The sequence below is a fragment of the Streptopelia decaocto genome (assembly GCF_964273445.1).
Source record: "Streptopelia decaocto genome assembly, chromosome: 5".
Classification (NCBI taxonomy): Eukaryota; Metazoa; Chordata; class Aves; order Columbiformes; family Columbidae; genus Streptopelia; species Streptopelia decaocto.
The window spans coordinates 26719037-26734043 of record NC_138659.1 but is presented as its reverse complement, the minus strand read 5'-3'; the positions used below and the strand labels follow the sequence as shown (position 1 = coordinate 26734043).

The 15007-nt window shown below is 38.5% G+C and overlaps 1 protein-coding gene across 1 annotated transcript in view; it reads right to left on the bottom strand.

Moving 5' to 3' along the window:
* Positions 1-15007, bottom strand: part of ZNHIT6 (zinc finger HIT-type containing 6) — a gene marked incomplete at its 5' end in the record, with an annotated part of 32509 nt that overhangs the window by 14986 nt on the left and 2516 nt on the right. Inside the window, 7 exons of the mRNA XM_082053156.1 lie at positions 3444-3524; positions 4040-4120; positions 4921-4989; positions 13012-13115; positions 14402-14487; positions 14572-14678; positions 14779-14844. Of these exons, the coding sequence (XP_081909282.1) occupies positions 3444-3524; positions 4040-4120; positions 4921-4989; positions 13012-13115; positions 14402-14487; positions 14572-14678; positions 14779-14844 (594 nt within the window). The remainder of the gene's footprint in view (positions 1-3443; positions 3525-4039; positions 4121-4920; positions 4990-13011; positions 13116-14401; positions 14488-14571; positions 14679-14778; positions 14845-15007) is intronic.

Here is a 15007-nt window from a genome sequence, read left to right as displayed (position 1 = left end):
GTAGCTGACAGGTAGGGAGGAGAGATCATGCTTTAGGTCACTTAAAGTAATTGTGAAGTGCTACCAACTCAAATTGAAAGCAATTCTTACAAGATGGTTTTAGAGAAGACAGAAATAAGAGCCGATCACAAAGTACTCTAAAAAGTGCCACCAGTGCTGATAACTGGCACGGAGCAGGAGGAAAGGAAGCACCGTGCTGCTTGGCAGCTATCCTCCATATCTGCACATCAGTGGATTTATTCTGTCACTTTCTGAAGTTTTGCAGAACTCCTGTGAGGAAGCAGAAATCTGTACTACATTGCTATTTTATATTTCTGGAGAAAGAAAAAAGAAAAAAACAAAAAATTTCAAGCATTCTGCAAAGGACCTTCAAACTAAAAGGGCCATCTGCTGTGAAACACAGCAAACAGCCAAAACTAAACCGCAAACTCCTGTTTCATAAACAATTGCAGGAAATTCTAAAATCCTTCTGTAACATACTTATCTTAAAACTAGAAGACTAACATTTTATAACCCATAATAATCCTGCTTAGAAGTTCTCTGAAACACCATTGCACTTCCTCAATAATACGTAATTGTAACTATGAAAAATATTTTTTTCAAAAGGTTCTGTTAAGCCTAAAACCAACATCCGATTCAACAACATGTATTTACAGCCTTTCTATTATCTAGTGCTTGTGGAGAAGGAATTTTTCTGGTGGGCACAGCGGAAGTTTTGGATAACACATCACTCATGTAGACTTACATGTGTCAGCAGAGTACACCAATGCTGCTCCTCCAGCCTACCCAGAGAGTGACGGATGAGGATTTTGCCATACAGGAACATACAGCCTCAAATCACACAGAATGAGGTGGCACAGGATGGGAAATTACTGAGCTGACAGTAGCACTGAGGGCTACACAAACCAGCAATTTACAGCTCCCACTGGCAAAGAAACGTGGCTAAAGAAAGGCAAGAGCGTTTGCTCCGCGCTGACACCACAACTCAGCACGCCTGTTCCTTTTCAGTCACAAGTACTTTCATGGCAATTCCAGGTATTGATTTATAGAATGAGATGCCATAACTCTCAAATTAATCTAACTTGAGGGAAGCCGAAAGGAGAAGAAATCAAAATAAATTCTCTCCTACTTAACTGTAATGCAACTACATTAAAAATTTCAATTCCCCCATAGAGCCTTTGTCACAAGCAGGACACTGGCACGACCGCGCTGAGAGCGCCCGCTGGCAGGGACACAGCTCCTGTCCTGTCGACAGCAGATGCTTTTCTGCTGACATAGCAGTCCCATCATTTCAAACAAACTTTGTTCTTTCCTTTCAGAACAGGAATTTTCTTTCAGTGTGCTGCTTCCTTGACCTGTTTGCACTGCCACAGCTGGGGCTGCTCCACCAACTTACGCGGACAGATTCGCATCATTTCCAAGCAAGGAATTGCTTTTCTCAAGTCAAAACACTTTTCTATTTTACCTTTTTACAGTTCTTTTTAAACTTTAAACTTTACAACCCCACATTAGTGTGACTTTGATATCAAACAACACAGCTGATTCTGGCAATACAGATGAAGCTCAAACTTAAGGATATTTAACTCAATTTAATTTAACTTCATGGAAAAAGAATTCTCTCTCAACAAATGTGTGAGCTAAGGAAACATTATAGAGATTTCAGAAAATAGTTAAGTAACAAAAGGAACTGATGAACATAAGAGATAAACCACTTTGATATTAAATTGCTTTCTTTCCCAAGCCTTCTATGTAACTTACATACTCTACTTCAAAAGATTAAAAGGTGAACTTTACCTGCTATTACAACAGCAACTTTTCCTTTTTTTTTTTTCTAAAAAAAGCAAATGTGAAAAACCAAGCACTAAAAAACACAGGAAAAAAACCACCTATGTACAGATGACTATTCAAGATCACCGCTTGAATACTACCTTTCCGATCATGTACTCTGAGATGTTCAGCAGTAACATACTGAATATATTTTCAGGTTTTGCTGCATTAACATGAGGTAATTGCTTGAAAAGGGGACAGAGGTTGCTCATACTGTGATAACCTGTCCTAAATACCACTATTAATGGACGAGCAGAGGAGTCTGCTAAAAGTATTTTAAAACGCTTTTTCTTCATCCCTGTTAGTCAAATGACCATCTTCAACAAGTATTTGTCCAATGTTTCCTCTACACCTCCGCTTGATATTAACACAATTAAAAAGCCCTTCTTGTTATCTGAAATAACACTGGCCAGTTGAGCTTTTGTGTTTTCTCCCTATATATACAAACCACAGCTCTGTAACCTTCAATTTCACTTAAAACACACAGGTTTCTAGCTGACAACTCCGATGGCAAATGTTACAACCACATGTTACAACCATATTGCAAATAATGATTGTAAAGAGGAAAAAACAAATCAAAACCATGAAAAGTTTGGTCTTGAATTTTAAAATACATTACACATTTTTAAATAGTACTGGGAAAAAATACAGCATAAACAGCAACCTCAGTTACAACTAAAATTCATTTAATATACCTTTTCCCCCCTTAGAAATAATAAGCCATGCTTTAGGGAAGCATATTATTTACATCTGTTACATTTGAAGAAAAGAATGTACTTTAAGAACCCTAACTAGGAATCACTGGTCAACCAAAATAAGCTATGATACTAAGCCGATACATATCCTTTTCAGTAACAATGACAGCAGGGTGGAGTGTTCAAAATGGTATTTATACCAACAAAAAATATTTCTTTAAAGTTTAATTTTGTAGTTCAAGATAATTGTCTGTTCTGGAAACAAAGAAAACAATTCTGCACAAGTCTAAATTCTGGAGACTTAAAAGCCCACACCCAGAAATATGGTGACATGAAGAGTGATGAGCTAGTAACTTTCAGAAAAATGTGTTATTTCAAATGAAGTGACTGGATGCTGATAAGCACATAATTTTTGCTGCAGTGATTTAAAAAGACAGCTCTCCTCAACCATCACCTCAGCTCTCATGGGGAGGTTAACATTTTCACAGCAGAACTTGCAGAAGGGAATGGAGGTCTACATTTCTGCTGGTCAATAAAGTAATTTAGCATTTTAACACAAACCCATCTTCGCTGCAGACATTGTTATATTTGCATGGACTGCTGCTGAAGCGGCTCAGGTACCAGGTACAGACACACTCACTATTCCACCAATGCAGCTGTCAGCGCCAAAGCTTCTTAAATTGTCCGAGTCAGCTGAACTTACTACTCAGTAATTGCACAGAAATGTCAGTGTTGACATATTAAAAGACAAAGAAATAACATTTTTTGCTGAATGATTTTTAAGATGGTTGGCAATTACTCACTGAAGTTTAATCCATGAGATTATGTCATCTCCATTTGTAATACTAAAGAGTAAGGAATGTATTACTTCTTTTTGCTATTTTTAATTAATAAGCACACAAACATGAAAAACCAGCTTACCTGACAGAGTTTCGTTTCCTGTTTTCAATTTTCATTAAAATTTGTACATCTGACTGAGGAGACATTGTATACATTCTTAATCTGAAAAAAAGAACATGCCACAGAGATGAAGAAATGATGATGTACAATGACTTTTCTTACTATCATTCATAAGAGATGGGTATCTTTTGCATGTCAACAAGCAAAAGTAGGTATTTCTTAATAAAGACAATAATTTGCCACATAGTAGGTATTCCCTATAGATGAGAGCTATAATTACTAGTATGGTTTTCTAATTACTCTAAAGAAAAGGCTCACTGTCACCCCCACTGAGGTTAATTATGGCTACTTTTTTCAGAATTATAGTTGCTTTATTTGATCTTTATGCCATGAGACAATTTTTTGATCCTTTCTTGGCTTAAACTTGGTGGCTATACTCCAGGGCTAGCTGGCTGGTGAAGGTTAGGACGGTTTTCATCACAGGAATTAAAGCTGTACTGCTGACTGAGAACTCAGCTCTGCATCCTGGGAGTTAGTTTAAGCCATTTATTCAGTACCATTCCCCTGTGTCATTAGTGCATTAGATGAACAAGGCAGAAGAGTTCTTCAATACACACCTTTGACAAACTACAGGATCAGACTCCACTGGATCAATGTATGGCTTAAGGATATCAGCGAGTGTTCTATCATCAGGCACCCTTTCACCAAAGATAAAAATCAAATGCGTAAGACATGGTTCATCATGTACACAAAAATCTATTACCTGAGTAATTTGGAGGATGCTACATATTTGCACGCTACAGTGGCATAACTGACTACTTTATGGGAGGATCATAAACGTGTATCAATATAGCATAGATAATTGACAGCTTTATCTCAGTTTCAACACTGGGACTTCACTGGCACCCACAAGCAGTAAACAGATGCGTATCTCTAGTTTCTAACCCTGCAGCAGAAATATGCTGTTCCACAGCCCTAGAAGTAGAACAAGGGCATACTTCTCATCCCCTTCAGGCTAGGAAAGAAGGAGAAAGATTTGTCAACAAAAGCTTATTTTTTGGCCTTTGCAAAATGTGCTTGTGGGCTTTCCAACAAAGCAAACAACACAACCATTTAATCCTATACGAAGGTCAGGTCCAGCATGCAGGTGAGAAGGGATGGCAAATTTTACTGAGTGTCCCCATGAGAACAGAACATGTTAGGCATGTTGGATATCGCTGTCATGAATATACAAGCTGCTCTCTTTACATAGAGAAAAGGACTAGCAATGAAACATTTTGTCTGCTTTGGAAAGCCTGCTAGCTTTCAAAAAGGAAAAGGACTATGCAACTTTTAAGGTTTTTTTTTCAATTTAAATGCCCTTTTAATTAAAACTAAAAATAACATTTGAGTTTACCTCGTATAATAGAAATACATAAAAACTGATCAAAATATTTTGCAGTTCAATTTCAGCAGACTAATTTAAACTTTATAAAAATCTGTTTTTCAAGCTCTGTACCCTTTTAAAGTGTATTCAGCATGACAGTGAGGAAATATGAGCTTCAAATGCCAGTAGAACTTTTTCTCCCTGAAAAGAAAAAGAAATGCATATTACTAAAGTTAGCTGGTGACTACTACCTGTTTTTTGTATTATAAAGTTCAGCAGCCTATGGCATGGGTGCAGAAGAAAATATAGAGTCAAGATTTTGAATGGCATTTTCAAAGAGTAAAGGGAGCATGCAGAAAAGCTGGGATGCATTTTGAAAGATGCAATGCTCCCAGATCCTGCTGAATTTCAGGTCCTCATAAGATGAAAATCTCTTCCTTACAAATACAGGTAAGATATCACTAACTAACTGATCAATAGCATTTCACATTTTAAAAAGGAGCATCTTTCAGCTGATTTTGTATATGTGTATCTGCCCTTGTAATCTCAGAAAAGGAAACTGCTTTTTGGCATATGACCCAGGACAAAGTGCCAAAGCTGTGCTGCAATAGCTCGAGGTCCCAGCTCAGGGCAGGGTCTGCACAGAACAGGGAGTTTTTCACAACCGTGATGGCCTCAACAGAAACAGGGCCCTGGGCACGGAGGGAAGCTGCATTTTGGCATAACGTGGATAACAGAAATTACAAGCTTTTGGTAGAAACCAAAATAGACGTCACGTTCCCTTCTCCAGTTTGCTAGTTTTAAGCTCCATCTTCCCTTTCCAGATAGTTTAATACTGGAGAAGTTACTGAAGCATGGTTCCAGAGCAGTATCATTTTAAGAAAGGCTACATGATGTTTCACTAGATTAGGAAACATATTTTTGCCTTTCTACTCATCTGCAGAAATGCTGAAGTAAATATTGACTTAAGATAAAGCAATTTTCCTCTCACTGCTCCAAATTCTCCCATTTGGTATGGTGAGCATAACAATATTTTTCTAAAAGTATTTCTTAAAGAAAAAGCACAGTCTAAAAGGTAAATTCATGGCGCTTTGCTCTGGTTCAGAATTTTATGCTTGCGACAAACAGCATAAGATTTGGAAAAGGAAGGAGTGAACTATTACCATTTATAAATCAGATGCCAGACATCTATATGAAGCACAGGAATGTCTAACGGTACACTCCCTTCTTCTTTTTTTTTGCATTTTCTTAAACACTACTTAAGGCTTATGAATGATTATATCCAGAATAATCATGATCAGTTATGCAAATATCCTGGTAATACAATTAAAAGTAAATATGGTATTGTTCCAACATGTTGTTTAATATGTTTATCAAGCAGATTAAACATTATCCAGCAGGTTCTAGCTGGCTGCCCACACAAGTATACATGCATCCAGTAGCAAAACCGTAAACTTAGCTGCTAAGTTCAATTAACTATGCTGCCAATTTTTCAAAGCAAGCACTTTATAAAAAAGTGCTCTTATCAAATAAATTATCATTACCTTACCTAGTTATTCCTAGGAGAAAACTGAGTTTTACAGCTGAACTATACTTTCTGTACTAGAAGTAAAATCAGAAGTGTCAATATTTACCAAAAAAAAAGAATAAGCAAGAACCCTAGCTCCAAGGAGATAATAAGTAGAATAAAAAGAACTAATGAAGGCCAAGGTCCCCAAAGCAACACATGACTCCGCAGAGCCGTGCAGCGTGCCTTGAGATGCTTCCCCTCTGCTCATGTTTGGTAAAGGTGAGAATGAGAGAGACTTCCTTAAATGAGGTTAGAGCACATGAGGTCTGAAACAGCTAAGAAGATTACATGACCACAGCCAGAGAAAAACACAGAAAACATAGCATATATAACCAGAAGCTGACAGAGTATCTTGCCTCATGCATTTTAAGCTATTTTGTATATTGGTATGATCCTGTCCTAAATTACCAAACTGAAAGAGGTTTTGAAGTAACTGAAAATCAGTGAGATGAATTTTGGAAGTTTTTGGCAAGATGAATGAAACAAGGTTTTGCAGTTCTTCATCTTGACAGCTGAAGGAAGCACCAACGCTACTATACGCATAGAGCAAACCGGAATTTCAACAGGGTTATGGAACCAGTTCAATTTACTTGCGATTAACAGGGTCATGATTCCCCTCTCAGGCATATGTTAACATCTGGCATTTGACATGGCATGGTATTAATTCAAAGTGCTTTCCCAAAGAGACTTTAGTAAAAGTTGGTAATATTTAGACGTAGAAATAGGGCCACCATCATTAGCTGCAGGTAAAACTAATTATGGGCACATTTATTAAAATACTTACAATGACTGTTCACATGAGGTTTTTGTTAGATGTTATCAACTAAAATGAGGCTTTCTAAAATTTTTTCATTTAACTTCTCATCTCCCACAATTTTTTCAAACAGGCCATGTTTATCTACTTTTAGTGATCATCTCTTACTGTGATATGTACTTCTATGAAACAGGCATTTTGAATACTGAAGTTAAGAAGATCATTCCTTGTCAAAAAATTCCACTTTGGAAAAACAGAAATACTGATTGTTTTTTTCAGCACGCTAGTACCAAAATGGCAGTTAATTACTTCATCTATTTTCAAAGTGCTCTTGCCTGAAAGTAAATAGCAAGCAGAAAGATGTCAGATAGATTAAGAACATGGTAGAGGGAGGCAAGGAATAAAGAAGCTTACAACTGGAATAGTCTCATACTCTACACTGTACAATGAAGTCATGAAAAACAACCTGCTGGATGCCTGTTATTGAAGTATCTCTCACCATCATTCATCTCTGCCCAGTTAAGAGAACTTGATGCCAACTGTAGATGCTACCAAAGCTGCTTCACAACGAGTTCTGATCAAAATTAGATACCCTGGCTCCAGATCTCACTGACTTCATTTTCCATTATGCCTCACTGGGGTAGTATTTCCTTCAAATACAACTGACATGCAGCATGTTCATTTTCTAAATGAAAATCCTTAACTGAGCAAGTCATCTGCAGTTGACTAACAGCTCAGGGCATGAAGAATTCCACGTTGCTCGCCTGCCATGGAACACCACACCGCGCTTTTCTTGAATACCAAGGCACTGACTATAAAACTACCAGAGATCTGGATGAGGCACAAGCACATCTTTGATGTCAGTAAAAGCAGCACCAAAGCCCATCCCTGCATTGCGTGGCTTCACATTCCATTTTGGGTACTTCAGAAGCATGGAAGCTGATCAGAGGGAAAAAGAGGAGCCAAGCACCTCTTCCCTGCCTGAGATGTGGCTGCAAATTGTGTTCAGAAGTGCACAAGCTGTTTTGCAACTGCTGTTCTTCTAAAGCAAAGTAACTGTCTCCCTTTTGTTTCTCCTAAAACAAAATGCTCCAAGTACTGTGGATGTAGGCAGTACAGCTGACAGGAATTAAAGGGCAGATCTACAAAGGATTATGGGACTTGGATATACCAGTTAAGAGCCTTGGCAGGTTTTTAGAAGCGTCCAATGTTTATGTATTTCTTAAAACATTTGTGAAATATCTCATAAAGCTTAATTTTCTTACCTAGGTTTCTTCTGAATGGTCAATTTTGCCCAGACTGTGTGTGTGTACGTTAATATATACATAAAATAAAATATATATCATTCAAAAAATTCCAAGTTAATCACATCCTAAGACACCAATTGCAGTCCTGGCTCTACAGAAGTACCTCACTGCCAGCATGTCAAAGATAATAAGCAGATTATTTTTTCTGTTTAGCGACTAATATTCTTAAATTGTTTGAAAAACAGTATACACGGCATCTAACCTCAAAGCACAAATACTGCAGTATTTCCTGTCTACATCATTTTGAATTGATAAGAACAGATGAAAAGGACATAAAGAAGTTTAATGAAGGACCAGTTATCCTTTAATTTGACAATACCCAGTACTCTCACCTAATTCACTGAAGTTTAATTGAAATACTGAGCATTCAGTATCTACGTCTTTGGAGAATAACGCCTTTCATAGCTCTGTTAAGCAATGAAGATTCAGCTCAAGTAAGTGACTGGATCCTCTTGTGGGTTAAAAACAAAAGAATTACAATAAGAGGACACACAGAATCATGATGATTTCATCCCCCCCCCCACCTCTGCCCTAAGCTCTGTGTTCCTAGTGCCAAATTGACTTCGTTGCACTTCTGACAACAGCACACAAAAGAGGATGTCTCCATTTTCTGGAAACTTCGCCAAGCTAATTCCTGGATTTGATATATAAACAGTAAAATTGAAATATTTCTACTGAACGTTCAAATGTTTCCTAGTTACAGTAAACAGCAAGACAATCAATGAAGTGCGCTTCCTTTGTAACACATATGGTCTTCTACCAAGGGGCCTCCCAACAGCAGGAGATGTTACTAACCATATGTGTTGCAATATCAAAATGTTGGGCTTGAACTGAAGGTCCTGGGTAATGAAATGGACGCTGTCAAGGTCGAGTAACCCAAACTGTAATAATTGTTAAAGAATAAAACTAATGTCCTATTTAGCTTCTGAAAATAAACAAAATTACCCTCAGATTCACTATGAGAATCAAACATTTCAGTTGCTCAAAAAAAACCCACCAAAACCAAACAAACAAAACCTCAGGTAGAGAACTCAGTCAGTACTCATCTTCACATTGGGATGTTCTGAAAAGCTACTGATTTACTGAAATGCATGAACATCCTGATTTCTGATCGCTCCAGTGTCACATTCATTTGCCTGGGAACTTTCTTTGATGTACTATGTAGCAACTAAATTCAAGTTTAACAACTCCAACTATGTAATATTAGCCCAAATCCCAGCTCAGAAACTACTCAGTAAATTCTCGAGAACAGCAACACTTCAAACAATTGATTTTAATTATCTCTACCTAGCTAAAGATTACAGTTGACATGTTAGGGTTTTCAGGTGTACCTGTGACACTAATGACCTCTTAATTGGTACTAATGCCAAAGCTTCACATAACATTTTGTTCTCAGAATTAAATCAAAGAAGAGAGATAATGGAAAAGATTCCTTCTCCCACACACGGCCTCTGCCCCTTGTCAGCTCCTCACAGCTCTTGTCACCTCCCACCCAGGAAGCAGGAGCCCCAGAGCTGCAAGCTCCCTTTGCTCTTCCCGCCTGTCCCTGGCTGGAGTTCCCCAGGTGCTGCCCCAGCCTGGTCACATTCTCCACCCCTTTCCCAAAGGCTCCCTGTCCCAGGAGGCCACCCAGCTCCATGGCAGCAGGTGTCCAGAAGGAGAACTATCACTTCTATTGGAAAATAATGGCACCACAGGAAAGGTAGGGTGAAGCAGCACGTTAAAAATAATTTGCAAACAAGGTGTTCTAAATTATCTCTAAGTCAGATGTCCCACGAGTTCATAAATTGGACTCGGACTGTACTTTCTAATGACCCACCATTATCTAGATATTTAGTATCACAAATTAGTCTAATCTAGATGTTGCCCAGCATTGGCATGTGTGCTTTCACAACACCAGACTCAGCAAACACACAAACGGAAACCAAGAAATGGAGAGTCTGGTTAACGCATCCAAACACCCACTGATCTGTCCTCCACAGCTGGCAGGGAATGACACCAGAACACATCTTGCACTTCCCAGTTTTGGATTACTCCCATTCCTGCCCTGCACAACCTAACAGCTTGGCCCACATGGACAGCGTGTAGATGATCAGAGAAGACTGTTCTCAGCTTTCCAGGCACACACAAAGAGCAGCTTCCAACCTCCACTCTCCAGAGCAACACCTCTACAAACCTTGACTGACAAATAGCATTAGAAAGGGTTCAGATCTACAGAAGAGTAGACGCACCAGGCCCTGACCACTGTCGGGTGTTAAGCTCATGTAAAGCAACGATTTGCTCAGCTTTGCTCCATTTGAATGTAATATTCAACAAAATGTCACGGGTGTCACGAAGTCACAGGGGATAGGTGTTAAATGGCTGATACTCACTGGTGTGATCAAACCTGAGGTTTGATTCTTGAGGAACACACGTTAGGAGAGTAAGCAAAACAGGCCAATTAAAAAAAAAGAAACAACAAGAAAAAAAAGGAAACAAAACAAACAAAAAATAAATAAGAAAAACACAAACAAACAAACAAAGAAACAAAAAACCCCCACCAAAAAACAAAAGTAAAATTCTAATCTGCACCACTGAATTCAGACAGTCCGTTGCTAGGTGAATAACAGTAGCAGCAAAAGAGAGGAAACACGTCCTTTGTGTCGTACTCACTGAGCATATTCCATACCCTTGGACAGCATTTACAGGAAAGAGACGGTTATTTCCTGTCCTCTTTAAGAACAGAGAACTTTATCACATTCTTTCTGATGGGACGTGAAAGTCTCAGAAAGGCTAGCTGTCCAAAACAACAAAAAATAGCGCAGGACTTTATGATTGACAAAAAACAATCAGGCATTCTCCCAGAGAGCCTTCCATGCCTATTTGCCAATAAGTCTCCTCCACTGTTCCATCCTCTTAATTTTTAAAATTTCTTCTGTTAAACAACATAAAGCATATGAAAGGCATGAAAGTGTATTTTGCTCAATTTGTTTCCAACGCAAGCTATGCTTCAGTTATGTACCAAAAAAGGCTTTCTAGAGAAAAAGAACTGAAAAACATGGTACGTGAAGGCAAATTTCTGTCAGCACAGCAACATACCATGCTCAGGATCTTCCCGATATTGTCAAACCTCCTTGTGCCTTTTCTTTTCTTCTGTCCTTCTCTTAGTTGCTGATACCAGCATCCCTGGGCTTTCTGCACTTGCTCTGGCTCTTAAAGACTCCTTACACTGTACTCTTAAGGGTATTTATGTTGTTTTATCTACAACATTAAGGAAATTCCCCATGAAGGTTAAATTCAGCTCTAAACGTGAGATTCTTCAACAGCATGAGAGTAGCACAAGTTATATGTAAAAGGCAGAGCACAAGACCAAGAAAGTCAGTGCAGAGACAGACAGGCTCTGCTCACACAACTGACATCTGCCAGGTCTGGGCATATCTCCTGCTCTGCTCTGAAGGGAGAGCCTCAGCCATGTATAAATGTGGGGGAGAGGGAGGAGAAAATGCCTCAGATTTCTCTCCATTGATCCACCCTGGGTTTTCTCTAGCAGAGCTGGTAAGATGTGCAGCTTTAAAAGATTAAACTTCTACATCTATTTTATGCCTTACGTTCTGCTAAAAATTAAGATATGCGCAAATCCAAAAAACCTATGCTTTTGCTGCAGAACAGAAGAAACAACGCAGTTAAGCCTGTTGAGCAGCTCGACCTGCTGTTATTATTTGGTCGGAGAGAGACACCTGGTGGCCACTCAGCCCCAGCAGCCACTTGCTTCCCATCACAGCCTGGGAGGAGAGACGGAAAACTGCATCCTGAGAGCTGAACCTGCCACCAAAACTAACAGCTGGTTACCGTGAGCATCTCAGAGGAAATTTATATCTGCTCCCAGTAACTCATCAAGCTGAATGCAAGACCCATTTCCTGCCATAATGAAATACTTGGTATTTTTTTAAAAACTTTAACTGTGAAAATGCTGTAAAACACAAACTCTGGATATCACAGAAAACCCACAGAGTGGATGAAGGGAAAAACATTTAAAGTCTTCTTAGTCTTCTTCCTGAATTTGTATCTGTCTGGGCTTGTATCTCTAAGCTGTGCCTTACCAAGCATCCACATCCTCCAGCACAGCAGCTCCTCACATCGCATGCAACCGAGAGAACTTTATTGGAAGCACTTCTTCAGACCTAAAGTCAGCCTTTTCAGAGAGAAGGATTTTTGCAATCGTTCTACATCAATCTTCTATCATAAACCATTAAAGACTGCTTCTACAATCATTCTACATCAATCTTCTATCATAAACCATTAAAGAGTGCTTTCTTTTTCCAGAAACAAAACTCAATAGTAATTAAAAGATGGAAAAAACCAACAGCACTGATTCTTCTCCCTGTTACTCAGTATATTTCAAAATAACGCATGAATTGCATAAGCTGTTAAACTCAGCTCAAAGAGCCTCAAAAATGAAAACCTGCAGCACAAAATATTAAACCCAGATAGCTTTTGTAAACAATCATGCTTCTAATAGATCTTATAAGCAAGGATATCAGTATGAATTCAGATTCTCATTATGCATTCAGTGAAAACAAAATATAGCTGACTTTAACCAACTGAAGACTCACATGAAATTGAAGGTGGTTGAATTTTCTCTTCTTTTTGTAAATCCAACAGGCAGTGTTCTCAGGTCAATATTACACTTTCGAGCTTTGTTTCTCAAGCAATATAACTAGCAAGAAATAAAAACAAATTTTAAAAAATGAATAATATATTCAAAACCTGAAAGTTAAACAATAGAAGAGTAATGCTGACAGGAATCATGGGAAAATTGTAGAAAAAGCCACATTTAATGAAGTACTTTGACTTTTTGAAAAAAACATCATGAATGGAGAAGTTAATAAAGTAAGCCTAGAAACTACCTGAAACATTTTCAGGTGAAGTTTTTGCGTGGTTAAAAAACTACATACCACTAAAAAGTTCTGTAACGTACCGTGAAAGCCACAGAAAGCCGTAGTGGGTGTAATCCCACCCATGGAGCTGGTTTTTGGGCCACAGCCCCACTAGCAGAAGGGATACACAAGCACCATCTCAGCCACTCTGACAAATTCCGACAGGGGGGTGGCACGAAGGATATCATCCTCTAAACACACTCAGTACCATAGCCTAAAAACTGCTACCTGTGTATGTAGCATCTCACCCTCTCCAGTGCATGTTTTCAAGGCACCATGGTGCTAAGTACAGACACACATGGAGTAGGACTTCAGCCTGAGAGAAAGCTGGAGTCTTCTGAATTTACCTCGTCATTAACATGACTTCTTTTCAACTAAGCTTAGTGCTATATTTAAAGATACATTCGCAAGACTGGAAAAAATACAGCCCTGATACCTTTCTGTGATGTATCAATGAGTCAAAGTATTTTGGAGCAGATTTTGTTTTTCTGTGGGTTTTTCTTTTTCCTTCTTGATCTTGGTCTTTCAGGAAATACCATACATTTCTGCGATCTCACTAATGCTTTAGTCAAATCAGAGAAGTTTCAACAAAAATCCCCTCTCACCCTTACAAGGCTGGCTTTTACTTCATTGTTGCTTGGATTTATTCTTTGAAGAACTCTAGTTGCCTTCATTCAGTATACGGGGAAGCACGTAACTTGTTAGGCAATTAATAAATCCATTGTTTACCTGGAAATTTGTACTTAAAAAAAGTTGTGGAGGTGGAAAGAAACATTCAGGCTTTCTTAACACACACCTATCATCAAACAGCAAGAGTGGTCACACATCAATTTTGAGAATGCACACTGTTAGCAATCTGTTCTTCTACAGCAATTGGACGGAGCCATCTATACTACTATTACATAAGCCTATAGACTTCTTCTGATTTCTGGCTCTAAAATTCAGGCTCATTCATACCTTCATAAGAGAAGCACCAGCTCTGAATCTGGACTGGGACTGCCTCAGTGGGAATTCAAAGGTAATCCACCCTACCTCCAACAGACCAAGATGCTAATTTAAAACTCACAAGTTTTTTTGTTGTTGGACTATGCACAGTAGGATGTCGAGCAGCAGCATCAGCTGTCCTTCCTACATCTTCCAGGAAACGATAATCTGAAGTTAAAAAAAAACAAGGAAAAATAAAGCGCTAACGTAGTAAAAACAATGAATTTTAAGAAGCACAAAAAATGTTCTTACCACTCAAAAGGTTCAAGTCAGTAAATTCATTTACAGAGACAAATGCTGTTTTATCCCTGACTCCATTACAGCTTTGTGCAAGTTTATGCTTCTTTACACACAATAGACTGAAATGAGAAAAAAGAAAAATGTTAATATGCCACTCACATGAGTGGAAAAAACAAAGAAACAAACAAAAAAACCCAGTTTAATTCAGACAATAGATACCTGCATGAATATTTCATGCATCGTGGACATCTGTACTTAGCTTCCTCTTCGCTACACGTTTCACATCTGAAAGAAGTAAAAAGTATCTCTTAATAAAGTGGCATCTTTGTGCCTGACTGGCCTGGGAAGCTGCCTACTCAACAACCAGGGACTTTGCCATCAATCAGCACTCCCAGGAAAACTGATCTAAACCTTGAAAGAAAGAAAATACAAATACCTTGGATTAGAT